The sequence below is a fragment of the Leptopilina heterotoma genome, unplaced genomic scaffold (assembly GCF_015476425.1).
Source record: "Leptopilina heterotoma isolate Lh14 unplaced genomic scaffold, ASM1547642v1 Lhet_47, whole genome shotgun sequence".
In the NCBI taxonomy this organism is placed as follows: Eukaryota; Metazoa; Arthropoda; class Insecta; order Hymenoptera; family Figitidae; genus Leptopilina; species Leptopilina heterotoma.
In genome coordinates, this window is record NW_025111098.1 from 1,682,315 (window position 1) to 1,709,909 (window position 27,595).

At 31.5% G+C, this 27,595-nt stretch overlaps 1 protein-coding gene across 1 annotated transcript; it reads right to left on the reverse strand.

The window, feature by feature from the left end:
• Window positions 1-917: 917 nt before the first annotated feature.
• LOC122507369 (midasin) lies at window positions 918-27,496 on the reverse strand. The gene is made up of 8 exons (XM_043620031.1): window positions 27,237-27,496; window positions 26,576-26,811; window positions 24,256-24,489; window positions 23,114-24,186; window positions 13,281-20,407; window positions 3,752-10,275; window positions 1,522-1,762; window positions 918-1,237 (listed from the first exon to the last, which is right to left on the reverse strand). Exons 1-8 carry the CDS (start codon window positions 27,327-27,329, stop codon window positions 1,055-1,057), a joined length of 15,711 nt encoding a protein of 5,236 aa, XP_043475966.1. The 5' UTR covers window positions 27,330-27,496; the 3' UTR covers window positions 918-1,054.
• Between the last annotated feature and the right edge of the window lie 99 nt (window positions 27,497-27,595).

Genomic DNA, 27,595 nt, shown 5'->3' on the forward strand with positions numbered 1-27,595 from the left:
AAAAAATTAAATTCTTTCATGAAATTTTACTTAATTAAATTTTATTAAAAATAATTGAATTTTTGCAAAGAATTTCACAATTTATAAAAGTACATAATTAATTAAGTATAAATAATTGAATAGTTTCGACGGATTTATTAAAATTGTAGAAAATAATTGAATTCTTTTGAAAAATGTTATAATGAATTAATACGAAAATTGAATTTTTTTGTAACATTTTATTGAAAATCATTGCATTTTTTGCAAAGATTTTACTATTTAAAAAAATAATTGAATTCTTTCGTGAAATTGTATTAAAATTTTGTTGAAAATAATTGAATTGTTGCAAAAAATTTTACTGTTTATAAAAATAATTGGATTTTTCCGAAGAATGTTATTGTTTATGAAAATAATTGAATTCTTGCAATTATTGAATATAAAAAATAATTGAAATAATTTGAATTCATAAGTGAATATTTTATATTTTGATTATGAAATTATTGAAAAATTTTGATTCATGAAAATAAATTTTGTAGTTTGCATAATAATAATAATAATAATAATAAATCGAATATAAAATTCTTAAAATTCAAGATGGCGAATCCAATATGGCGGAAGAATTTTCAAAAAATCGATTTTTGACAATTCAAGATGATGAATGTTGAGTATGAATTTGAATGTCAGTTTTTAGAACTTGGAAATAACAAACCCAAACTACTGAATTTTTTTATCTTATAGTAGATAATTGAGTTAAATCTTAGCAAAGGGAAATTTAAAACCGTAATTCAGAAGAAGGATTGTTTATAGAATTCGATAGGTTAATAATTATTCATAGGTATTATGAGTTTCCCTTTATGGAAAATCTTTTAGCAATTAAAATTAATGGCATTCATAAAATGAAATTCTTCTTGATGTAAATAGTAACAAAAAATACTGAATTTTGTGACAAAATAGTTTTTATTATAGTTTTAACTATACTATAATGTACATGACTTTGTTTATTATACATCATCTATACAATTTCTTATTATACATGTATCAAAAAGTAATGATTAATAATTCTCGGTGTAATTCTTCAATTATCCATATTTCCAATTAATTCAAACCACTGCCTTAGAGCGTCACTTAAAATATCAGGCAGTGCATTTATGTCTCTCAGTATCATGTAGAATGGGAATGGAAAGTGTTCCATGTAGGATTGGATAACTAGCGGTTGTCCAGGTTTTGCAATCGGCATCCGAATATCAAGAATGGATTCCTTCAAACAAATAAACAATTTATAAAATATTTTTGTGAAAATGATTTTCTATATTAAAGTATGAGACCATTCATAAATTACGTAACACATTTAGGGTGGGGGGTTGTTCAACTATTTCTTATGATCAACAAAAAAAAATGGTGCTAATAAACACTGTTGTGTTTAAATTTCCAAAAATGGTCTTACATTAACTATGAATTGCCCCTATGTTCTCAAATATTTGTAAATATAAACTAGAAAAGATGAACAAAAAAGATAGAAATTATTAGTTAAAAAATAGTTACCTTGTTCTTTTGGTTATCAATAACAACGAATACTGTGAAAACGCCTGCTAATCTCGCCCTACGTACTGCATAAGCCATTCTATTCTTTCCTTCGGAAAAGATCCCTCTACCATCCGACAATATAACAAGTAACTTTGCGTTTTCGACTGAATCATTTTGCATATTAAACATATCAATACTGTAATCCACCAACTGAGGTACTTTCGTTTTTGTCTGCTCAAATCTCATTTTCTGCATCAATCTGAAACATTCATTAAAATGGAAATATTAGCTATACTTTGAATTTGGATTTAATTTCAAACTGAAGCATAGTTTATTTTATAATGTACATGTTATGTAGGTTGCTCCTCTATGAAGTCAAAAATACCTTAGAATTTCAATTCAAAATTTTCTACAATTTTTAACTAAAATTATTCTTTAAATCAATGGTATTTTTAATAATTTTTGAAAAATTTCTTTGAGAATTTTCAAATCTATTTGTTTACAATTCAATTTTACGAAATTTCATCGATTATTCGGAAATTCTTCAATTTTATAGTAGAAAATAAAAACTTCGAATAACTTTTAAAACAAAATTTAATAAATTCTACAAAATTGTTGGTTAAAAGTATGAAAAATTTATATTTTCAAAGATTTTAATTTGAAGCCTTTTCAAAGTTCAATTATTTCTAAAAATTCATAATATGCTTTTAATATTCAATTATTATGTAAAATTTTAACTGAAATTCATGTTTAAATCAATTTTTATTAGAAAATTCTACGAGAATTCAATTATTTAAATATAAGAAAAAATAATTTATTCAATAATAATTGAATGTTTCTTAAAATTGAATTCTTTTAAAGAATTAAATCAAAACTTCAAATAATAATTGTTTTTTTCGAAGAATTTAGATAAAATTTTTAAGAATACCTAGTGGAATTTTTGGGAAATATTGCATTCCCGCGAAGAATTATATAAAATTTCTTTTAAATAATAATTGATTTTTTAAAAAAAAATTGAATAAAATTATATTTAAAATAATTAAATTTATCTAAAGTATTTTATGACTTATGAAAATATTTGAATTATTGAGTAGAAATTTATAAAAAAAATTGTAAATATTTGCATTTTGGCTAACTTTATTCAAATTTTTAGAAATAATTAAATTTTGAAGAATAATTTTATTATTTATAAAAATAATTGAAATTTTGAGGAGAATTTTATTACTTTTGAAAAAATTGAATTTTCTCAACTAATTTTAATAAAAAAAAAACTCTAAGAATAATTATAGTTTTTGAGGAATTCGATTAAAATTGTATTAAAAATAATTGGAATTCTGCGATGAGTTTTATTATTTATGAAAATAATTGAATTCCTAAAGAGAATTTTATTATTTATGGAAATATTTAAATTATTGCGAAGAAATTTATAAAAAATTTGTAAATAATCGAAATCTCGTAAATTTTTTATTATTTTTGAAAATCATTCAATAGAGGGAAATTTTTGAAACTTACTAAAATTTTTGAAAATAATTTAATTTCGAAAATGAATTTTTATTATTTATAAAGATAATTGAGATTTTGACTCTTCTAAAATTCAATTTTTTTTTATCATTTTCAACTAAAATTCTTCTATAAATCCATTATTCTTAATAACTAATTAAATACCTATACATTAATAAATTTAACTAATTTCAGAAGAATTTAAGTTATTAAAATTTTTTATGGTATTCTTATAAAAATCAACCAATATTATTCGATTAAAACTTCTTACTCAGGGGATTCCGAGGTTGCTGACAACGAATCTGAAGTCAGATTTTCAAAATTTTTTAAAAATTCAAAATGGTGGATATTTTTTTCAAATCTGCTCAAATTTGCTCAAAATCTGTTATTTGGGGGTTTTCGGTGTCACCATTTTGAATTTTTTTTAAATCTGACATCAGATTCGTAATCAGCGACCCCGAAAACCCCCGAGTAACAAGTTTTATGTAAATTTGAGCAACTTTGAAAAAAATGTCCGCCATATTGAATCCGCCATTTTGAATTTTCAAAATCTGACTTCAGATTCGTAATCAGTGACCCCAAAAACCCCTGAGTAACAAGTTTCGACAAAATCCAATCTCTGGGTTTCTGTGGCAACCCTGTATTTGTTTTGCTGAAAGTCATGAGTGGATTTGTCCCCATAAGTGTAAGAAATCCAAGAGTCGAGTGTATGTTATGTAATCAAGATGTTAAATAAAAAAAACCTTACCTCGCTCCGCTTTCTTGTGTAAAAGTTTCCCCAAGAGGATGAAGAACATTCACATCCTCTCCAAAGCTGATTACACCCAATTGTCCAGCTTCCAAGTACGTCAGCGCTTTGCTTATCAACGAAAGTGACTCAAACGCTATTTCCTTCGAATCATTGTCCACCATACTACTTGAATCATCAATTGCCAAAACGATTTGATAGTTTCTCTTCGACGGTTTGGTTCGTCTCAACCAAATTTTATCCTTTCTAAACTGACTCGCTATGTAGGGGATAATTTTCCGCATGTTGATCCTCTTTCCAGTCTTGTAGTCGCCTTTCAACCGTGAAGCCTGCGTTGGTTCCAGAACCAATCTGAGTTTCTCGGCAAGTTCCCTAGCTGCAGTGTCGGTAATTAGGCTTACAGCATTCCAGGTATTTATCGCTTCTTCAGTAGTTGGCTCCGTTCGCCAGTGAGCCAAAACTTGTTTCACTTCATTCCTCCTGTGCTCATAGTCTTTCGTCGCATTTTCCATTGATAGATTTTCCAGGTTTGTGAAGAAGGCCGAGTCCTTTCCTCTCTCAACTTTTTCCGTTTCTACTAATTGGGAAATTGAATCTGAATCGATTTCCATTTGTTCGCATTCGTTTTTAGCCTTTGAAGACTTTCCTTTGTTTTTATCCTCGAGGGTTGAAAATTGTTCCGGGTGAATTTGATCAGTAGGTTCCTGTTGCATTGGTTCGTCTTCGCAAAGCATGTTCACATCCTGTTCTTCGGTTCCTTCTTCTTCTTCTTTTTCTTTTTCTTCCATTGTAATTTTAGAGGCTTGTTCTTTTACCTGATCTGTTGTCGCCGCATCGACCGCGCATTGATTAGAAGATTCTTTACTGTCCACATGACGGAATCTTGTTTCTTTATCAGCGGTTTCATCAATTGTTTCCTTTTCCGAAATTTCTTTTTCGTTTCCCTTCTCCTGAATATCGGTTTTTGGCTTCTTCACAATTGGTTCGTTTTCCTCTAATAGAGTTTTATTTTCGTCCTTTAATTCTTTGGGGGTCTTTCGTTTCTTCTGGGTATTTTCGGTATTTCTTTCGTCCGAAGCTCCACCCTCGTCAATAGCAGATTCCGTTTTCCCGAAACCTTGGTTCGATTTACCGGTTCCGTAATCGTTCTGCGAGTCTTGGACATTTTCCTTTTTCGAAGCATCTTTTTCCGTTGGTTCTTGGTTTGGGTTATTTTCATTGCCTTCGGTTCCGTCGATCTGCATTGCGTTGTCTCCTCTTTTGTCAGTGTCATCAACGTTCAGAACGGTCTGCTGCTCTTCCGGGCTATTTTCTTCGTCAGGAACTTCGTCGGCACCTTCTTCAGTGGGTCCAGTTTCACTTTCGATCGGAGCGGCTTCAATATTCTCACCTTCCTCGTCACCGGATTCTACTTCCTTTTCTTCATTACTCTCAGAATTTTCCTTCGTTTCTTCCTGTCCTTCTTCATTCGGTTCTTCGCTTGCTTCTTCGTTCGGATCTTCCTTTGCTTCTTCATCAGGAGGTAACGTCGGTTCCTTCATATTATCGATGTCGAACACATCCTCTTCCTTGTTTTCCTGATCCATCGCGTCGTCTTCATCCAAATTGATATCATCGGGCAAATCGAGCGCTTCCGGTTCTACTTCCGGTTGTTGGTTACCATGATAAGGATCTATTTGATCGTCATTAATGTCCGGTTCGTTCAGGTCTGAGATGTCCTCCTTTTCTTTGTATTCCCCAGACTCCTTCGGTAGTGTTTCTTCATTATTTTTAGCACCCATAGTTTCGTCGTCAAGTTCTTCTCCTTTACCTGCATTCTCATCGTCCTTTAAATTCTCCTTATTTTCTTCCGTTTCCTCATCGTCTCCCCACAGTTCTTTATCCTGTTGATTCTCCCCTTCGTTCGTCTCATCCATTTCCTTATCCAAATCCCCATCGTCTTCATCACTATTTTCATTGTCTTCTTCTCCCTTCTCCATATTTTGTAAATTACTCTCAAAATCTTCCGACATGTCGATACCGTTCTCCTCCTCCGGACACGATTTCTCATCCTTTTCCTCCTCTTGACCCTTCTGTTTCGCTTCCTCCAACTGATCTTCGCTTTCGATTCGATCCGAAACGTCTTGGTCTCCTTCTTCATTACTCAGACCCATACCACCTTTTCCCGTATTTTCCTGAGAATTTTCCTCCCCGTTTGGATCGACATCAAGTTCTAAATTCTTCGGTATGCAAAAACCGTTAATAGCCAAATCGAGAAACACGTTCAATTGCAAGTGAAGCATTTTGCATGTTAATCGAAAACTAGCGACCTGCTCCGTTAGATAGAACTCCGAGAATAGTAGATATTGCTCTAACAAAGGTAGAAATTTACGTAGTTTTTCAAACCCTCCAAAGTGAAAGTTGATCAATTTCTCCAATTTTTTAGAAACAGTTTCTATCTCTAGCTTCGTTAGTTTGTTCCGTAGGGACTTGATGAGCATTTCGGTGATTGTATTCTTTTCCAATTGATCTTCTACTTCAAAACAAATTTCTTCTTTTTCTTCTTCGTCAATTTGGAGTGTAGTCACAGCAGTACGAAGTAGGTCCGTTAACGTATTTTCAAACTCCAGTAAATCTTCGTCGTACTCATATGTTTCCTCTCCCACTTGATTAAATTCCACTAAATGGAACAAATAATCTTCGATTATTTCCTTAACGTACACAATGCTTGTAATTAACGAATGATTCAAGTTCACTTCACCACCGAACGATTTTTCAATCTCGGTTAATTTCGTCCTCAAACCCTCCAGAGTTTCGTTACCTTTCTTCAAATACTCATAGTGTTCAGTCGTTAAAATAGGAACAGAGGAACGGAACAAGGAATTAAACCCAAGGGTCATAGTCCTGACCCGAAGGGAACAATCCCCGAAAAATGAGTTAACACTCCCAAACAATGGATCCTGTTTGGTTGTATAAAGAACCGTAAGCGGGAGTTCTTCCATATCGTAGATTTCATTTTCTTCAATGTCAGTTTTAGTGGGACAGGCGTCGAAGCAGAGTTGTAACTGATCTAAACTTGATTGTAAAGTAATTAACAGTTTCTTGAACTTTTTAGCAATTGTAAATAGATTCTCCTGTTTCGGAAGATTTGATTGTAGGTTCACACTCTTCAGACTGTAGATTTGGGAACGAACTGCGACAAAGTGTTTCATCTCCTCCGTTAGGGTTCTTTTCTGCTCGTTCGCCATCAGGAGCATGTGGGCCGAGTAACCTTTGAAGCGCTCAACATTCAGAGGGTTTAGATCCTTGTGGGCATTCGACAACATTTGGGTTAAAGCAATGAATTCGGCTACCGATTTCTGGTAATAATTTTCACAGTCGCGCCATTGGTCGAGCATTAATTTGTCCGCTTGCGAATCAAAGTTTCTCAGAGCATTGAGATCGAGGGGCGGTATCATTAGATCGATCACAGTGTTCTGTTTATTCTTCCAAGCTAAAATACCGATTCGATACGAAACTCCCAAGTGCGCTATAGTTTTGAAATAATCCGATAGTGCTTTCTTCTTCTGCTGCAATACACTCTTAGCGTGAGATATTTGTTTCGGCTTCGGTAAAGTGTTGTCAATTTCAATTTTCTTGAGGTTAGCGCTACGCTCCATGTAGTCCTCGACCAGATTCTCGAGGTTTGTTCTAATTTCCTCGAACCTTGATGCGGCGATTTTAGTCTTTAGGCTAGTCACCAATTGGTCTGGTATTAACTTCTCTTTGTCTATTTCAACTTTTTCGAAAGATTCCGAAGGGAGGAGAAAAATATCCGGATCTACTTTCTTCAAATTCTCCTTATGGTTCAGGTTATTTGTTGGTTTGACTACCAGACAGGCGGTTACGTTCTCCTTCAAGCCTTTCTCGTACTCCTTGACGAACTTGTGTAGAGTCTTGTGGGACTTGGCGATTGTTTCCTTCACCGCCCAGTAACTGATGTCATTCCACCGAGTGATCTTGACGAAATCTTTCAACTTCTTCTCGATCGGATTTCGTAGACCGTTAATTTTTGTATTCACCTCGTCGATGAATTGTTTGTAGTAGTTGTAGATATTCCAGGTAATAGCCAACACTTCATCCCGTTCTGGACTCGAGTTAAAGTAGAAGGCATGACAGTGGAAGGTTAACAGCAACTGCAATCGGGCCTCGAATTCCACTAGAGAGGACTTCGAGATGAAACAATGCAGAACTTCCACTAACTTTTCGGGGGAAATCTGTTCCTCTTTAGGAACAGTAACCTCTTGAACCTCTTCGAAACAATCATCTTCCGGATGAATTTTGTTAACGTAACTTTCGAGTAAAGTATACAACCAAAAGCACCACTTTGCGCTCTGATCTCGAAGTCTCAAAAAAGTGACGTTCAGACAGTCCTTCCAGGAAGCGAGTTCGAGTTTCCTCCAGGAAACAATCTGTTGGGTGAGGTTAGCCATGTGTTCGAAGAGACTTACCCCTTTGTGGGCGTTCTCCTCCCACTCTTTCATTTTCACTAGCAACAATTCCAAACCTGTTAGAAATCTCGCAATCGAAGAAGTTACGGGAAATTCTAGTATTCTTCGAATTACCACGCGAATAGCCCTTAGGGTCGGGTGCTCAGGCCACTCTTGTAGCAAAAGGGAAATCTTATCCAAAATGTTTCTCAATATTCCCAAACAGGAACTGACTTCAGAAATGTTACTGTCTTTGTAAAAATCAAATGTCTCCTGATTCTTTCCCGACAGTTTCTTCCCCTGACAGATGGACAGCGTCGCGGATGTTAAATAATTCAAACTCGAATACAATCTTTCGGAGATTTTCGAATCTAGTGACACTGTTACATTGTCTAGTAACATTCCGACCGTATTGCAACGCAAAAGTAGCGGATTGACGTAATCCGGTGATTTCTGCGATACGGTTCCCCGCAAGGATTCTTTTAGCCAATCAGAAGATCCACAAGTACTCGATATCAAAATACTCGAATAAACCCGATTGACTTCTTTAATATCTTCAAGTGAAAGCAGAACCGAACGACGCTCTTTTATTTTCGTTCTAACTTCCCCATTTTCCGTTCCCTGACATTGAGCATCAATTCCAAAATCGTTAAAATCCGTCTCCTTGTAAGTAGGAAAGAGATTCTCGATCTCTCGCTTTATTTCCTCTTCCTCAACAGTTTGAGAAGCATGTGTTCGAGTACTCTTGTACATACTTTCTTCATCGAGCTCCTGCTGGAGAATTTCCTTCTGCTGTTGTTTCCAAATCAAAATAACCTGGTGCATTATTTCACTCAATTTGCTCCACAATTTTTTGGAAAGTTTGCCGTTTAGTAAAATATAATTATGTAGTTCGTGTAGACCGGACAAGGTTATTTTAAACTGCTCTCTAAAGGAAGAAAATTGATTATCAACTCGAAGGTTTTTATTTATAACCTCCCTGGTTGAGTCAAGTGTACAGAAGTCGACCAAATCTAACAAACTTGACTGTCGTCGGTTAATCGTAGGAAATACGATCATTTTTTCGATTAAACCTTCTAGGTCCTGATTCGAACTTTTGGAAATCATCCCTTGAATATGAGTCGTCATGATATTAATTCCATGTTTCATGTCCGATATAGCGGCAAATGCTGGTAAAATAAGATCTGGATAGGAGGAGAGAAAACGATTTTCGACTCGATCGATAAATTGCTCCAAAGACTCTTGCCAAGTTTCGGTTCTGAGAACCACATTCTCCGCTCGCTTGATATCCGGATTTTTGCCGGCGAAATCGTCGAATACCTTCGAAAGTTCTAGAAGATGATTTTGAACAACTGAAAAACTACCCAATGTGTTACGGAAATTTTCAAACTCTTTGACGAGTATCAAAAAGTCCGAATTGGCCGGTCGGTATGCTCTCTTCGTTCGTAAAACTTCCCGGTCGGCGATAATATTTTTTACCATCGGTTCTATTTCCTTGAAACGAGAATTATCAATTTCTTTCTTCCCAAAAATACGACCTTCTAGAATTTTAACATAAAACGTACATTTCAGATCCTTAATGTCCTCTTCAGCATATTGGAGTTTTCGTTCAACTTTGTAGAGTGGATCGACGTATCCCAACGATGTGAATAGAGATGTTTGCAAATAACCAAACTTAGCCCAAGCCTTACCTTGTCTAAATATTCTATCCCTTTGGGGTGCACTTCTTAATTCCCAGAGAATTTCTTCAAATTCCAGCAAAAGATTCTTTTCAATGTCACATAGCTTCCACTGGTCTTCGAGCTGCAAATTCTTGTTCAATTCCAAAAAGTACTTTCCTTGTGTCTTCAGTATTTCGTAATCATTTAATAGGCAATCGAATTTTTTAGAATTAAAAGACGCATTATTTCTCCAGAGTAAAATGTTGAGTTTCTTAAGTTGACTTATGCGTGATTCATGTGCACCGAGAGAGGGCATTGCAAGTACGGAGGTGTCATTTTTCGTCTGGGTTTTATTCAGTAATAATTCCAGAATTAAATTCAATAGCGCTGGAGTAGATCGAGTCTTCTGTTCCACCTGAAAAAGAAAGTAAGTTATTATTGATTCTGTCATTAAAACATTTACTATTTGAATTTAAAAAATTGAAACTTTAGTTGAATGATCATTTATAAGGGGTATTAATGTAAATAATTATTTTTCACTCGGTCGTATTAATAAATAAAATTACTATATGTTGTTTCACGTTTCAAATTTTCCAAAAACTGTTTTTTGCAAATATTTTGGAAAAATGTAATTATGCAAATTTTTTACTTTTTTTTAATAATTTGGAATTTTGTTATAATTTTCAAATTTTTTTCCTAAATAAATTTAAAAAACTTGCAGAAATGCAATTTCTCAAAAAAAAAAAAAACAAAAGTTTTATTTTTTATAGAAAAACAAAATTAAAAAAAATTGGTATAATTTTGATTCGTCAATTATATTTTTTTTAAAACAGAAAAAAATTTTGCATAATTTCTCTTCCTCAATGACAATTTTTTTACAAAATAGCAAGTTTTCATTAAAAATAAAGAAAAAAGTTTGCTGAATTTCTATTTTATATAATATTATTCTATAAGAAATACTAAAACTTATGTAACCTAAAAATATGACTAAAACATCAAAATTATTATCTAACATATTTTTCCTTCATCTTATTAAAACCAGTTAATCTTCTTAGTTTTGTTCTAAATTAAAAATTATAATTGTAATTGAAAAATCGATTTTGTAAAAAAAGTTTTTTATTTAAAAAAAATAATAGAAATTTTATTAAAAAATTATGATTATGAAATAAAAATTAGGTATGCAAATTTTTTCATTGTGCTTTCTTTATAAATTACATTTTCGTTAAAAATTATGATTAAAAAAAAGAAATTATGGAAATATTTTTCCGAAAGAAACTAAAAATTTTATAACTATAAATATAATTGACATATTAAATTTATAAAAATTTTCTCAACTATTTTATAAAAATATTTTTAAATTCTCAGTTTTTCTTTTAGTTAAAAATTAAGATTAACGAATTAAATATAAAAAATATTTCTCTTCAATTCTAAAAAAAGACTTAGAATTTAAAAAAAAATTGTATTTAAGGAAAAAAAAGATGTAAATGTTAAAAAATTGTAATTAAGAAATATGAATGGTGTAAATTATTTTCTAAAAAAAACTGAGAATTTTCTACGAAAATTGTGATTAAGAAATAGGAATTATGCAAATTGTTTCATTAAATTTTTTAAAAAGTTTCTTTAATCATTTTAATTGAAAATTTAGAAAGTAATTGAATTTCATAAACAATTTATTTCGTATGTTTCTAAAATAATCGATTTTCTTTATTAATAATAATTTTATTCAAATTTTTAGAAAATAATAAAAAAATTTCTCAGAGCATTTTATTACAATTTTCTAAAATAATTTAATTCATTCAAGGAATTTTATTAAAATATAGAAAATAATTAAATTCTGTTGAAGAATAGATTCTAGGTATTAAAGGTTTTGACAATAATTGAATTCTTTCAAAAATTTTCTTTAACTTATTAAATATAATCGATTTTGTTAATAAATGTAATTAATAATTTTACTATTAAAATTTTATTAAAATTATTGATACAAAATTAAACTCTTTTAAACAATTTTATTAGAGTTTTTGTAAATAATTCAATTTTTTTGAAGAATTTCATTAAGTTTTTGTGAAAATAATGTAGTTTTTTGAATAATTTTAATTGGAAATTTTTAAAATAATTAAATTAAACAATTTTTTTTTTCAAATTTAAAAAATAAACATGTTTGTTAATAGTTAAATTGTTTAGAAGGATTTAATAAAAGTTTAGAAAATAATTAAATTCTTTCGAAAAATGTTATTTATTAAAAATTAAAAAAAAAACTGAATCGTTCAGAAGGATTTTTTAAAATTTTAGAAAATAATTCATTTTTTCCGAAAAATATTATTATAAATTAAAAAAAATTGAAGTTTTTCATGAAATTTTACTATATTAAATAAAAATAATTGAATTCTTTCGAAGGATTTATGAAATTTTTAGAAAATAATTGGATTTCTTTGAAAAATTTTATAATGAATTAAGAAAAAAATTGAATTCTTTCGTGAAATTTCATTAAAAACTCAAAAAAAAACATTTGAACTGTTTCTGAGGATTTATTAAAATTTTAGAAAATAATTTAATTTGTTCGAAAAATATTATTAAAAATAAAAAAAAATTAAATTCTTTCATGAAATTTTATTAAAAATAATTTAATTCTTTCGAAGGATTTATTAAATTTTTAAAAAATAATTGAATTCATTTGAAAAATTTTATTCTAACGAATTAAGAAAAAATTTGAATTCTTTCGTGAAATTTTTTTGAAATAATTTAATTATTGCAAAGACTCTACTATTTATAAAAATAATTGAATTTTTTCGAAGAATTTATTAAAATTTTAGGAAATAATTGAATTTCTTTGAAAAATTTTCTAACGAATTAAGAAAAAAATTGAATTCTTTCGTGAAATTTTATTAAAAACTCAAAAAAATTGAACTGTTTCGAAAGATTTATTAAAATTTTAAAAAATAATTTAATTTGTTCGAAAAATATTATTAAAAATTTTTAAAAATTGAATTTTTTCATGAAATTTTAAATTATATTAAAAATAATTTAATTCTTTCGAAGGATTTATTAAATTTTTAAAAAATAATTGAATTCCTTTGAAAAATTTTATTTTAACGAATTAGGAAAAAATTTGAATTCTTTCGTGAAATTTTATTGAAAATAATTTAATTTTTGCAAAGACTTTACTATTTAAAAAAAAATAATTAAATTGTTTCGAAGGATTTATTAAAGTTTTAGAAAATAATAGAATTCTTTTGGAAAATTAATTAATTTTTTCCTTTGCACTTCCATTATAAATTATTTGTAACACTTCATAAGTTTGACTTAAGCAAAGTAAAAACTTTGCTTTTTTTCGGAAAAATCCGAGTTTTTAAAAATTAAAACGTTTTAATTTTAGTAAAACATGTTAATAGAATATGTTTAGAAGTAAAAATATTAAAATACCTGTGAGTATGGAGTAAAAGCAGTGTTATCTTCCGTCGGTTGACAGGAAAATCCCTTCCAGTTGGATAATTTCTTAAAATTATTAAGAGCGTAGTTTCCCCTCGCGAATCGTTTCAGTAAATAAGACAAAGTTGGAATCAGTCTGCAAACCGTCTCTGGTTCCTGATTGAAAAGCAAAGCAGCGTTCGTTACCGCCAAAACATTTACCGGTATGCTTAGAACTTCGCTCCATTTTTGCCAAAGTTGTGTGACAATTTCCACCGATTGGCAATTTTCTGCTCCACCAAAAGCTGCAGCACAAATTTCCTGCTGAATTCTATTCGCAAATCGAAGAAACATATGTTCATAAAGCGGCCAAAGTTGAATATTCCCTGAAAGTGCTGCTTCCTCCGTTGGATTTAGTGAGCACTCTAAAGTTGATTCACCAGAATTTTCCACTTTCAAATTATTCTTTACACAAAAATCTTTAATTCCCAGAAGGTGTTCTTCAGTTCCACTAAAACAATTTGTTTTGAAAAAAGTGTACCAGTCCTCAAGTAATTGACGCCGAATCTCAATTCCCTTAGGTGACAATAATATCAAGAGATTTGAAAACATTTTTGCTTCATTGTCCACAATCATCGTCCAGAAGTTGAGACACCGTGAGACGTACATCAAGTGGGAGAACGAATCAGCAATTTGTTTGTCAGAATACGGGAGTGGGAGACTCATGACAGCTTTGAATTTCTTGGCAATCTTCAATATCGGATTGTACATGACGAATAGATCCCGATTTGTTTCGTCTATCATTTGGAACAAACTGTTAATCTCAGACTTGCAACTTTCACTCAAAAGATGATTGGACAGAAGGGAAGAAAACATTTTTAGAAACTTTATCAACCACTTGTAGTGCACCTTCAACAGTAAACTGATCTTATCAATGTTAATGAGCTTCGTTCGCTTTTTGTCAATTTCAAGAACTAGGTTTCCTAGCTCGTAGTATCTTTTATACCAATGAAGATTTAGCCTTATTTTCAAGTAATCTTGAGGCGTCAGTGGCAGAGATTTCTCTCGAAGTGTGATATCAATGGTCTTTCGTACCTGATTCGTAAAAGGTGAGAAGTTGTCGATCAACGGTTCATCCTTGCAAAAAGTGTTCATGGTTCCGTTCGTCACTTCCGTAGAATATCTTCTTACAGTTTCTTTCTTTGCTGATTGTTTCAATAGTAATTCGTTGTCCATATTATTCCAATAAAGAAGTAACGCCAATCTGTTCGAATCTTGGTTATTTTTTTCCTTCGCCTCGTTTGTAAGACCTCGTGGTAGAGCCGCATCCCAAGGTAGGGCATAATTCGGAAAACTAAATTCAAACGATAGAACTTCTTTCACTAACTTTTGGCTATTTTGTAAAATTTCGTTTTGTGTCGCATTCTTCTTCAGAAGCCACCGAGCTCGGAGTTCGACATCATCTATTGAAGATTTCTCAAAAAACTCCAGTAACACATAAGGAAAGATCTCGTCAATGAACATTTCTTTCAGATTTTCAAAGTTCCCGAGGTTTAAAAATTCCGCTATATCGACCAGCGGAATCCTCAAAGAATTAATGGATGAAGTAATTAAGTTCTGGGTGAAGTAACTAAGTAAGGCCCCCTGTTGTTCTATCCTCGCTAATTTCGAATTCTCCAAACAGTCTTCAACCTTCCAGGTTATTGTCTCTAAGTTAGGCGTAAAGTTCGTCTCCATGTCAACAGAAGAAAAAAGTTTACACGACTCTTGAATGAAAAGTTCAAGACGACTTTTTGTTTGCTGTACGCTAATCGCTCTTGCTTTTATGTAAACATCTTGACAACTTGTTTCAAAAGCGGATGTTAGGGAAAAACCCCTCGTGATTTGTTGCTTTATCAAAAAAGCCGACTTGAGAAGATGTGTGATATTCAACGCCTCTGTACTTGAAATATCCTGCGAAATTTTGTCATGAATTTCAAACAGAACATCTTGATGTAATTTAACAGTGAGACCGGAACTGAATAGAAGTGAACGGACATCGAGATCTTGGTTTACCGTTTTTCCCTGATCTAGTAAAAATATTTCCACGCCCCGATTTCTCATTGCCCGCGAAATCTCTCCGTACTTTGGATCCATTGTCAGGAAGAGTCTAAAATTTTCATGTGGTTTGATAGTTGTTATAGTGCCATCAATTGTTGTGCCACGTTCGCCGATTGTTAGCACTCCGTTTGGTTCTAGTAGACCATTGAGTCTGTCTAGTAAAGCAGGACTGCAGAAGTTCACCTGATCGACGAGTAACCAATGACCTTCTTTTAGACACTTGACTAGTAAACTGTCCACCCACTCGAATTTCCCTCCGGCGTTGAGACACATCTCCTGTTGAACGATTCGGGAAAGATTGTTTAATTTTTGTAAGATTTCGTTTAGTTCCTCAAGGTGACGGTCTAGATCCTTCATCATAGAAACTAACCGGTACAAGTCGTCTAGCTTCTGTAGGAAGAGTTCAATTCCCGTTTTCGATGTTTCTTCCAGAATATTTCGGACGTTTTCCAAAGACTCATGGTAATGTTTTATAACTTCGATGTTACTCTCACAGATCGTTATTTTTAGGCAATCAATCAGTAAATTTTCAGTGCGTTCGAAAAGTTCCTCCAGGTGACGATTATAATCGGTCTGCTCGAACCCGCCTAAAATTTCGTTTGTGTCCATCGCGGAATTAACGACGACTGTTTTTAATTTCTGCCCCGCTAGCTGACTGATTACGCGGACAACGCTGCTTTTTCCGCTAGCTGGTCCCCCGACGATTATAGACATCCACTTCATGTTGATGCACTGCGCGAGGCTCCTTAGCGTTTTCATTTGATCTCGCAACAGTAACAAATCTTCTTCATAATGCGACGAATTACTTCGAGTTAGAACCATATCCCCAAAGTACAATTTGTCATGAGTGACATGCAAAATTGGCTGACTGGAAGAAAGAGGACAATCCGGAAAGATCTCTCCGTATATTTTCAGCACCGTCTCCTTGTCGATTTTAGTTCTCATCCTATCGGCGTAGATCAGCTCCACGCAGCATCCGGGATTATAAGACAAGTCCCTTTCACTACACTGAGTTTTCGCTGAAGAAATAGTCGCCTCACACCATCGGATAACGTCCCGCAGATTCATTTCCCAGGGGGATCCGCTAAGACCCCACAGAATACCAGCTTCTGACGATATTCTACTATTGAAATCAACCATCCTTCTCACTAACTCCTCCGACAATTCCGGAAATTGCGAATAGCATATAAACTTAAGATCCTCCTCTGTCAGTGTACTGACGAAAACCTGGGTGAATCGATTCAGGAACGATTTCGGCAGTCCTCGTCTAGCACCTCCTTGTTTCATCGGATTTTGACAAGCGAAGAATTTAGTTCCTGATGTGACGTTAAAAGTCTTCCCCAACTCGGGAATGAAGAGTTCGCCCCGATGATCGAAGCAAGCGTTCAAACTCTCCAAAACAGCCTGCGAGGCTAAATTCAGCTCATCCAATAGTATCCAATGTCCAGCTCGTAAAGCGCGCAAAAATGGTCCGTCCCTCCAGGAAAATTCCCCGCCCTTACCACCCTCAACGGGCAAATCCGTTCCGAACAAATCGCAAACGTCCGTCTGATCGCTCAAGTTGATTCTGAATAAAGAATGCCCCGAGGCTCTCGCGACCGCAGAGACTAAACTCGTCTTCCCAACTCCCGGACTTCCTTCCAGTAAAATAGGCTTCTTGATCTGCATAGCCCTCAGTAGTTTCAAAGTATTCAGCTTTGTGGTCGAAGAAGAAAACGTAAATCTCTCCGTATTTGGGGAAAAATCATGACCCTTCGGAATAAAGAAAGGCTCGATCCCAAAGAAATCCTCAGTCGCGATTTTCAAATCCCTAACCGCTGTAAGTTTTTCCACAGAAGGCGCTATTCCTAATGATGAATACAACTCTTGTTGTAAATACCCCAACGCGTTGTCTTTAAAAACATCTAATTGCTTCGAACCGCCAGATCCAAGTCCATCAATATAAGTCAGACAAGCTCCCTGTAAAATAGCATCCACCACCGACAATAAACCATCTCCCGTAGAAATATTAATAAAGTCCACCCAACTCAGAAGATCCCGAGTACTAACAATAAAACTCTTTAGAGTATCACCCTTTTTCATCCAATCGAGAAAATTTAAAATACACTCCGAGATGTTTCCTTTCGCCACATCTTCCCGAAGATTATGCTCTATTATTATCTTCAAATCCCCCCTTTCCGTACAGGGATCGCACCAAATTTCCGTAAATCGATTACGTAAGGCAGGAGAAAGCTCCTTCTTTCCATAATCACCGCCTGGATTCATAGTACCGACGAAGAGGAAGTTTTCCTTAGCGACGATAATACTGCCTGTTTTATGCGCATTTGTTAAATCGATTCCCTTCTCTGCTAAAACGAGCGTACGTTCAGGCTCCAGGAGGGAATTTAACCTTTCAAGTACACTGTCATCAGCCAGAGAGATCTCGTCTGCAAGGAACAAGTCTCCGTTCCTCATGGCATGAATCAAGGGACCATCGACCCACTCGAAGAGTTTTTGATTTTCTTCCCTGTCCTGACTTCTGACAGGACGTAAATTTCCCAGAAAATCGGAAGATTCGGTGTGCATGTGACAATTGACGACGTGTAACTGTTGCTTTTGGATCGCAGCGACTAGTTGGCAATTGGTAGTTTTTCCACAACCCGTCTCGCCGACGAGTAAAACCGGTTCGTGAAATTGGCTCGATTTTTTGAGTAAAACAGCCATGCGTCGGAGATGATAGGTCCAGACGATGTGTTTGAATTCGGAGATATCTTCTCGGAGGATCTCTTCTAAAATGTGTTTGGTAACGGGCGAAGTTGTCTTAGATAAAGTGAACAGATCTTGGGGTACGACGTCCCGTTTTAGGTGCTTTTTGATTACTTGACGAATTTCAGCTTCTTCTTCCGGAAGACGAACTTTGGATGCTAGTACCAAGTAGCCTTCGTCTGCTAAATGCTGACTCCAGTCATACAGACCTTTAACGTCCGGTGCTAGGCGGAATCTCTCGCCCCATCGAAATAGATCTCTAAGGGTTATGAAACCTTTCTTTCCCGCGAAGGCAGCGGTCGTCTTGCGTCTAATCTGCAGATCTTTCATCACGTTGATTATTTGCTTACAGTACGACTCTGGCATACTGCACCGTTTCTGCATTATTTCCTGCAACTCGATTGGTGGGATTTCGTCGAAGTGAAACTCAACGAATCTGTTCCTGAAAGCTCGGGAAAGAACTTTTCTTCCTCCGTACAATCCAGGTGGATTCTGCGTCGCGAAGAGCATAAACTCGTTATGAGCCTTGACAACCTGTTGCGTCTCCGAAATGAAGAGTTCTCGATTGTCGTCCAGAACACGATTGAGAGCTTCTAGAACATCACTTGGCGCTAAGTTCAGCTCGTCGAGAATTATCCAGTAACCTTTCCGCATAGCTTCGACTAAGATACCTTCCCGAAAAACTAGTTTTCCGGTCTCGTCGGCTACGTAACTGCCGACATATTCCTGCAGGTCAGTGTGTTCGTGGTTGTTGATCCTAACGCAGACGTGGCCCGATGCTTTCGACAAATAGGTGATTAAACTCGTCTTTCCGACAGACGTGTCTCCTTGCAGCAAAATCGGCATTTTTCCTATCGACACAGCTCGAGCAATGTCCTTCAAGTTACGCCTCACGGACGACGTCAGAATGTAATTTTCCGGTGTGTTCGGAACCTCGGTTCCTTTCGTAATCCAATAGCCTTCGAAATTAATAAACTCCAAGTCACTCTTAGGTCTTGAAATGGGACTGGAAAGAATTCTTTTCGCTGTCTTCTCCTCCAACATCGATTTTCGGATCAGATTTTCAACAATCGGATATGATTTATGATCCAACTGGGTCAGAAAACTAAGACAGAATGCTTCGTACAAAGATCTTAACTCATATTCACAGGGATTAGCAGCAGTGATACTTAGAGCTCGACACAGTGTTCGTAAACTATAATGAGGTTTATTCATAGTCCCGTCAAATAAAATCAAATGCGCCTCTTTTCTCAAACTGATGTAGAAATTAACAATAGTCTCATGTTTACATTGCAGGTTCATCTGCTTCAGGTACGAGTCAACCAATATCTGCAAATCAATCTTTGACGTTAGTTCATCAACGAAAAATTCTGTAAATCTATTTCGAAAACCAATCGGTAATTCCTTTTTCCCAACATCCGTGGCTGGGTTCATACACGCAAAGAGAGTGAAATCCGGATGTCGTTTTATTAAATCTTCGTCACCTCGTTCCAAAAGTGACAGAGAACCTGAAGAACCTTCCAATAAACCGGACAAATACTCCAAAGTTTCGGCATTAGCCAAATTTATCTCATCGAGAAGAACCCAGTGTCCCTTCTGAATTGCTTTCACAAGGCTTCCCTCCACGAAAGCAAAACCCAAAGCCATATTACTCTTCACTTGCGACGAAAGTTTCTCTATTTTCAAAAGAAGCTTCTCCCATTTAACAGCCTTGAAGGAATCTTTCAATCTAGTTATTGCGCTCCTAGCACTGACAGTCATTGATTTTAGAAGACTGTCCCACTTCTCTTGTTTGTAGCACAAAGCTATGGCTTCCAAGTATTTCTTATTCGGCTCAATGGCAAAGAACGAGCGGAAAAGTAACTCGAATTCCTCTCTTATGGGTCTTATGAGAAATTTGATATCTACCGGTTTGTATCCTCCTAACAAATCAGCACTCTCGCTGAGCTGATTCATATTAATAACGATGAGAGTGTTTCCAGTACTCTTGGCAAGATATTGAATTGAACTGGTTTTTCCGGTTCCTGTCTCGCCGACGAGGAGAACGGGTTCCTTTTGAGCTACGCAACAAGCTATACGTTCTAGCAAGCAGGCGGATGGACGCGTGAAGGAAAATGTCACTTTTCTTTTATCGACACTCGCGTAAGAAACTGTTTTGCATGGTAACTTTGCACGACCAACTATAAAGTCCTTTTCACACGTTATCGATGGTTTGTATGTTTGAAATATATTTTCTGCATTCACTTTATTGATACCTAACTTGAGTCCAATTGCTACTACTGAAGATTGTCTCCTTCCTGAAATATACATAAAAAACAAAACATTTTGATAATTAAAACAATAGATGAGAATATATCAATCAATCCAAGTCAGGTTAATAATAAAAAACACACATGACTTGTTTTTACGTTTCGACAGTCACAGCCGTCGAAATTTTAATAATTTTAACAGGACTCGAAGTAGGTCCGTAAATCCTGAAAAAGTCCGTAACTTTGCTTCAAGTCTGTAAAAGTCCGTTTTTTTTAAAAAAAGGTCCGTAAAGTCCGTAATTTCATTCAAAAAGGATGAAAAGTTCGTAAATTGTAGGTACGATATAATTTTGAGAATTTTAGAGAAATTACAAATGATTGCAGGAAGACAATTATTTTTAAAAGTAATAAAATTCTTTGCAAAAATTCAATTATGTTCAAAATTTTTTTTTAAATTCTCGTCAAAATTTCAATTATCTTTAGAAATATTAAAATCCTTCTCCGAAATTCAATTATTTTCGAAAAATCTAAAAAGAGGTCAACATCTCAATTATCTTTATAAATAAATAGCAAAATTCTTCGACAAAATTAAAATTATTTTCGAAAATTTTAATAAAATTCATTAAAAAATTTCAATTATTTTCATAATTAACCATATTTATCACACGAATTCAATTATTTTCTAACGTAATAAAATTCAATTATTTTCAAAAATTTTTTAAAAATCCATTGCAAAATTCCAATTATTTTCAAAAGTAATAAAATTTTTCGCAGAAATTCAATTATTTTCAAAAATTTTAATAAAATTAATTTAAAAATTTCAATTATTTTCATAATTAACAATATTTATCACACGAATTCAATTATTTTTAAAAAAAAATAATATTCAATTATTTTCAAAAATTTTAATAGAATCCATTGCAAAGTTTCAATTATTTTCAAAAGTAATAAAATTCTTTGCAGAAATTCAATTATTTTCAAAAATTTTAATAAAATTCTTCCCAAGAATTCAATTATTTTCATAATTAACAATATTTATCACACGAATTCAATTATTTTTTAAAGTAATAATATTCAATTATTTTCAATAGAATTTTAATCGAATTTCTCGAAATAATTCTTAAAAATTTTTATTAAAATTCGTGCAAAGAATTTAATTATTTAAAAATTTGTTGATAAAATTTTTAATAGTAATTGAATTCCAAGAAACATTCAATTATTCAATAAATTATTTATTTTTTTATTTAAATAATTGAATTCTGGTAGAATTTTCTCATAAACATTGATTTAAAAATAGATTTCAGTTAAAATCTTAGATTATAATAATTGAATTCTTTCGAAGAATTTCATTAAAATTTTAAAAATAATTGAATTTTATCGAGACATTTTTTTAAAATTGTCTTAAAAATAATTAAATTTCTACCAAAAAAAGTTTTATCAAAACTTTTTAAAATGTTTAAATTTCTGCTAAAATTCTGATATTTTTGAAAATAATTGAATTCTTGCAAAGAAGTTTATTAAGACTTTTGAAAATAATTGAATCTCTGCAAAGCTTTTATTATTTTACGAAAATATTTAAATTCTTGCGAAAATTTTATTAAAATTTCTGAAAGTAATTGAAGATCTGCTAAGAATTTTGTTATTTTTAATTTATGACAAGAATTTTATTAAAATTTTAAAAATAATTGAATTCCTGTTAATTTTTTTACAAGAATTTAATTATTTTTGAAAATTTTAATAAAATTCTTCGCAAGAATTCAATTATTTTCATAAATAATAAAATTCAATGCAGAATTTCAATTACTTTTAATTTGAATTTCTCGAAAAATGTAATTATTCTTAAAAATTTTATTAAAATTCGTTGATAGAATTCAATTATTTGAAAATTTGTTGATAACAATTCTTTATGGGAATTGAATTTTAAGAAACGTTCAATTATTCAATAAATTATTTATTTGCATTTTATTTGTATTTAAATAATTGAATTCTAGTAGAATTTTCTAATAAAAATTGATTTAAAAATTAAAATTTTAGATAATAATTGAATTTTAAAAAATAATTGAATTTTGTAATTAATTTTTTTGAAAAAGTTTAATTGAGTTTCTTTTAATATTATTTTTAGTTTCTTTTTTCTAATATTTATTTAATTAAAGAATTTACGAATAATTGAAATTTTGTAAAATTGAATATTGTAAAGAAATGAATTTGGAAATTGTCAAAGAACTTTTTCGAAAATTATTAAAAATTATCGATAGAAAGAAGAATTTTAGATAAAAATTCTTAAAAATAATATAATTGAATTGATAATGATTTTAATTATTATAAATTATTTTTATTAATAATTAATAATTATTATTAATTATTATAAAACATGAAGAAATCGATGACTCTGAGTCTTCGACTCGGTGACTTCGATGACTTCGAGTTGAAGACTCGGAGTCATCGATTTCTTCATGTTTTATAGTTATGAAAAATTTAATTTCTAGTTTTAAGTAAAATGTTCGCTTATTTGATTCGGCCTGATTCTACAATTTTTGTCAGTTGGTTCGTAAATGGTCCGTAATTTTTAATTTTTGGTCCGTAAAGTCCGTATTTTTAAATACTTTCACTGCTTCGAGCCCTGTTTTAATAATTATTTCAAAAATATAATTAGATTTAACCCTCTGCCTACGCAACTGACCGTTATAGACAAAAACATTCAAAAGCGCTAGAGTGGGGATATGTCAGCGATTAAGAAATTAAACATTTACTAACCTTCGTCAGGTGTCGAACAACAAAAAATATCAATTGCATCTTCAAAAAGATTTTGCTTCTCCTCTTCACTCGTAGGATATTTATAATAAACATCAGCCCTCGAACACCATTTTATTAAATCTCTTGTAGACGTCAGTCTTCTAGGTCTAGAAGAAATATTTATCAACTCTTGATCACTTTCCTCACTTGATTGAAAAATCAAGAAGACGTCTACCATTTTTGAAGCCACTGTCCTCAATTTTGGAAATAATGTTTCTATAATAGTTATAAGCTCATCCCTTAAAAGTGGTTCCATGTTAACGCAAGTCCAATGTCTCGAGAGCAAATTCGAAGCATTCGAAACAGGTTTACGAAGTCCGGCGGAAGTAGAGAACAGTCTTTGCGTGACGAACAATTGAAAGCCACTGTTAACTTGAATCAAATCTCGATGTCCGGGGACGGACAATGTTCCCGTTTCGAGTAAATTACTCAGAGTACTTGATACATCCATGGTAGCACTATCAATATCTTCCAGAAGGAGCCACTTTCCATCAGTCACCGCTTTCGTTAAAATACCAGGCAGCCAGATGAATTCGCCGGGAATCTCAGTGCAACGATAGTTACCAAGCATTATCTTGGAATCGATTTGATCGCCCAATTGAACTCGAATAAAATCCGATTGACTCCGTCCAGTCTCTTTAGCTATGTACTCAATTATACTGGTCTTTCCACAACCAACCGTTCCTTGAACACAAACACATTTTCCCGTTGCTACTGCTAAAGCTAAACTGCGTAAGTTCTCTTTCATAGAAGGAACAGTCACTAAAGAACACTTCAATTTTTCCATCTTATTGTTTAAGATAGGAAGCAAAACACCAGAAACAGAAATAACAGAAGGTATCTTCTCTAAAAGAAGATCAATTTCTTTAGATGCTTCTTCAGATAAAATATTTTCAGAATGGAAATTTGTATTTTCCTTATCCAAATTCATTGTAAATTCGTCTATTATGGTTGAATCGATTAGCGATGTGACACATTTTAATCGTAACGATTCAGACATGTCTAAAACAATAGCAATGCAATTCCAAGCCATCCTGAAAATTAAATTACATTGACATACCATTTCTTTTACTTTTAAGAATCTTTTAAGAACTTGAACTTACCATTTGACTTTATTATCAGAATGAGTTAAAAATGTGTAAAATTCTGACCAATTCCATTTTCTTTTAAAATGATGTGGTTTCGCTTTTAAAATATTGTAAGAGGATGAAACAATATCACAGTCTGTTATTGTATCAATTAACATAGGTTCGTCAACCTCATTCATTTCGACAGTTCCATTTTCTTCTATCGAGGAAAACGGAGCTGGGAGTTTTTCAAAATAATGAAGAGCAAATCTATAACAAAAAAGTACTATATTATTCACGGAAGATTCCCTTGTTAGCAATGAGCGTCCATTTGTTTAAGTTCTTGAAAAGTAAATTTAGTGAAGGCTCTGTTGCTTGCTACATTTCTGCTTTTTAAATAATAATTAAACTTACCTCTGAATCATCTAACATTTATTAATTCTTATGATAATGTAATAATATGTGGCGACTTTAATTATGATTTGAGTAAAAATACTTCTGATTCCAACTATATTAGAATTTTCCTTGAATCTTTTAAAAATTCTATTATTCAAAAAAATGTTAACAAAATTCTTTAGAAGATTTAGTTAATAAAATTGCAATTTTAATAAGATTTTCCAATACAATTCAATTATTTTTAATATAACTCTTCTTAAGAATCCAATTATTGTAAAAAATTGAAATACAAGTTCTTCACAAGAAATCAATTATTTTCGTAGGTAAATAATAAAAATTTTCTCGAGAATTCAAATATTTTAAAAAATTTTGATAAAATGCTTTATATAAATTTGAAAAATTATAATAAAATTTATCATAGAATAAAATTATTTTCGTGAAATATAACATTCTTTCTAAGAATACAACTATTGTCAAAAATGTTTCTAAAAATCTTCGAAACAATTCAATTATTTTCGTAAAAAATAAAATTCTTCGAAGCAAATCAATTATTTAAGAAATTTAAAAAAATTCTTCCCAAGAATTCAATTCTTTTTAAAAATAACAATTTTCAAAGGAATGCATATAAAATACATACATTATATGAAAAAAATTTTTTTAATTCGTCAGATTTCAATTATTTTCAATTTTTTAATGAAATTTCTCAATAAAATTTAATTATTTTCAAAAAGTTTTAAAAAATTCTGAGAAATTGAATTCTTTAAAAAAGTTTTTAATAAAATTTGTTGCAAGAATTCAACTATTTTCTCATATAAATTTATTATAAAACATGAAGAAATCGATCAATTATTTAAATTAGAATTTGCATAAAATTAGTCGAAAGAAATCAATTATTTAAAAAATTTTATAAAATTCTTCTCAGGAAATTAAATTATTTTTATAAATATTTAAATTCTTTCATGAATAATAAAAATCCTTGCAGAAATTCAATATATTAGCAGGATAAGAAAAAAGTAAATATTATTTATTATCATTTTGAATATATAATTTTAAAAATAATATTCATAAGAATTTAGTAAATCTGAAGAATTTTGCTATTTATGGAAATAATTAATTTTATGGAAATAATTTCTCGAGAAGATTTTTTTTCCAGTTTCTAGAAATAATTGAATTCTTTCGATGAATTTTAATAAAATTTTTAAGAATAATTACATTTTTCGAGGAATTCGATTATTTTGGAAAAATTTAAGTAAAATTCTTTAAAAGAAGTTAATTATTTTTAATAGAATGTAAAGAAATTTATATTATTTCAAAAATTTTCAATTATTTGTTTAGTTTATAAAAATTCAATTATCTTGAAACAACAGATTTGAAAAATTTCAAAAATCTTATTTTTCAGAATTTTCAAAAAAACTTTGCAAAAATTCAATTTTATTAAAAAAATTTGAGTGTGTATCTTTTTTCAAATTAACTTAAAAATTTTAATTATTAATCTTCGCACAAAGAATCATGAATACATTAGAATGTGACTCATTATAAAATTCAATTATTTATGAATTATTAAATTAAAATACTTTGAAAATTCAATTTGTTAAAAAGTTTTTAATGAAATTCTTTAATAAATTTTATTATTTTCAGTTGAATTTCACAAAATTTCTATTAATTCAATAATTTTTTAAAAATTTATTTACATACTATTTATTTGAATCAGTGACTGATTTTTTAATATCAAATTAATTATTTTTAACTGATTTAAATTTAGAGCACAGTATAAATTTCTATTAAAATTGAAATAAAAAGCGATTTTTTAAAAACAAATTAAAATAATAAAACTTTTTTTAATTTGGTGAAAAAATTCCGGATTTTGCATAAAATTCCTGGCTCATTCCCGGTCAAATTAAATTCCTGGCTGTTTCCCGGTTAGTAGACACTCTGAATTAATATTTAAATATATTTTTACCCCAATACGTCAGGATAGCTTCCAATGAGTTTGCCAAGAATAAAACAATTCCTTCGATGGTTCAACTTCAACGTTTCCAAAGTATGGATGTTCTGATCATAAATCGGTATCACCGAAGTCAATAAAATTAAGAGAATAGGACGAAAGTGTTCTGCAATTTTCGTTGTATATCGTGCATCTTTTAATAAATTGCAAACTGTCTCCAGAACTGTACATCTTTGAATAGAATCGAGTTCCTGAAAAGAAGATTAAAATCATTATAAAAATAAATGTTATTTAATCCAAAACACAAATGATAATAAACAAATAACTCCTACTACAGGCGTTGGACAAAAAAAATGTTTTGTGCTAATCTTTGAGCTATAAATTATAGACTAGTAATAAATGTATTTAAGACTTTTTTAATGAGTTTACATATTTTGACTCCATTGCCTAAAATAGAGGCCCAAAGATCATTGAAATATATTAACTATACTCTAGAAATCCGTAAATCTAAAATTTAAGGTTAAAATTTTAATCGCATACTTGAAAATTAAACCAGTGGATAATTAAATCATAATCATACATACAGTTGCATACATAAATTATGCAAGTTTCTTCCACACCATCATAAATATTTTTAATATAATACGAAAGTTAAATAAAAAATTCTGTTAATTACCTTCAACTGTAAAACTGCGGCAAATATATTTTCACAACAACTATTTTCACTGCAGAAACTTGATAAACAATTGATAAGTAAATTGTCCGACATGATTGTTTAAAGAACACTGAATACAAGTATACAAAATATTACAAAATTATCAAAAATCTCATTATCAGACACTTTTTTCACTGATTTTAAAAAAAACTATTCAACTAAATAAACTTCGTTCTTAACCTGTTCAGTCTAAACGTGCTTACAACTGTATGTTACACCACGTGTTCTTCTTTATTATTTTTTTTTTGGCAAAATCGAAAGTAATCGAGAATCTCAAATGCGAAGTCGAATATCGATAACCTCGACTTTAACTTAAGGTT

Excerpts from the sequence above, each read along its gene's own strand:
- LOC122507369 (XM_043620031.1), bottom strand. The coding sequence starts at position 27,329 with ATGTCGGACAATTTACTTATCAATTGTTTATCAAGTTTCTGCAGTGAA. Across the intron at positions 24,490-26,575 it reads AGCTATCCTGACGTATTGGG|ATTTGCTCTTCATTATTTTG; the intron begins GTAAAAATATAT and ends TTTTTGTTATAG. Across the intron at positions 1,238-1,521 it reads TTGATAACCAAAAGAACAAG|GAATCCATTCTTGATATTCG; the intron begins GTAACTATTTTT and ends ATTTGTTTGAAG.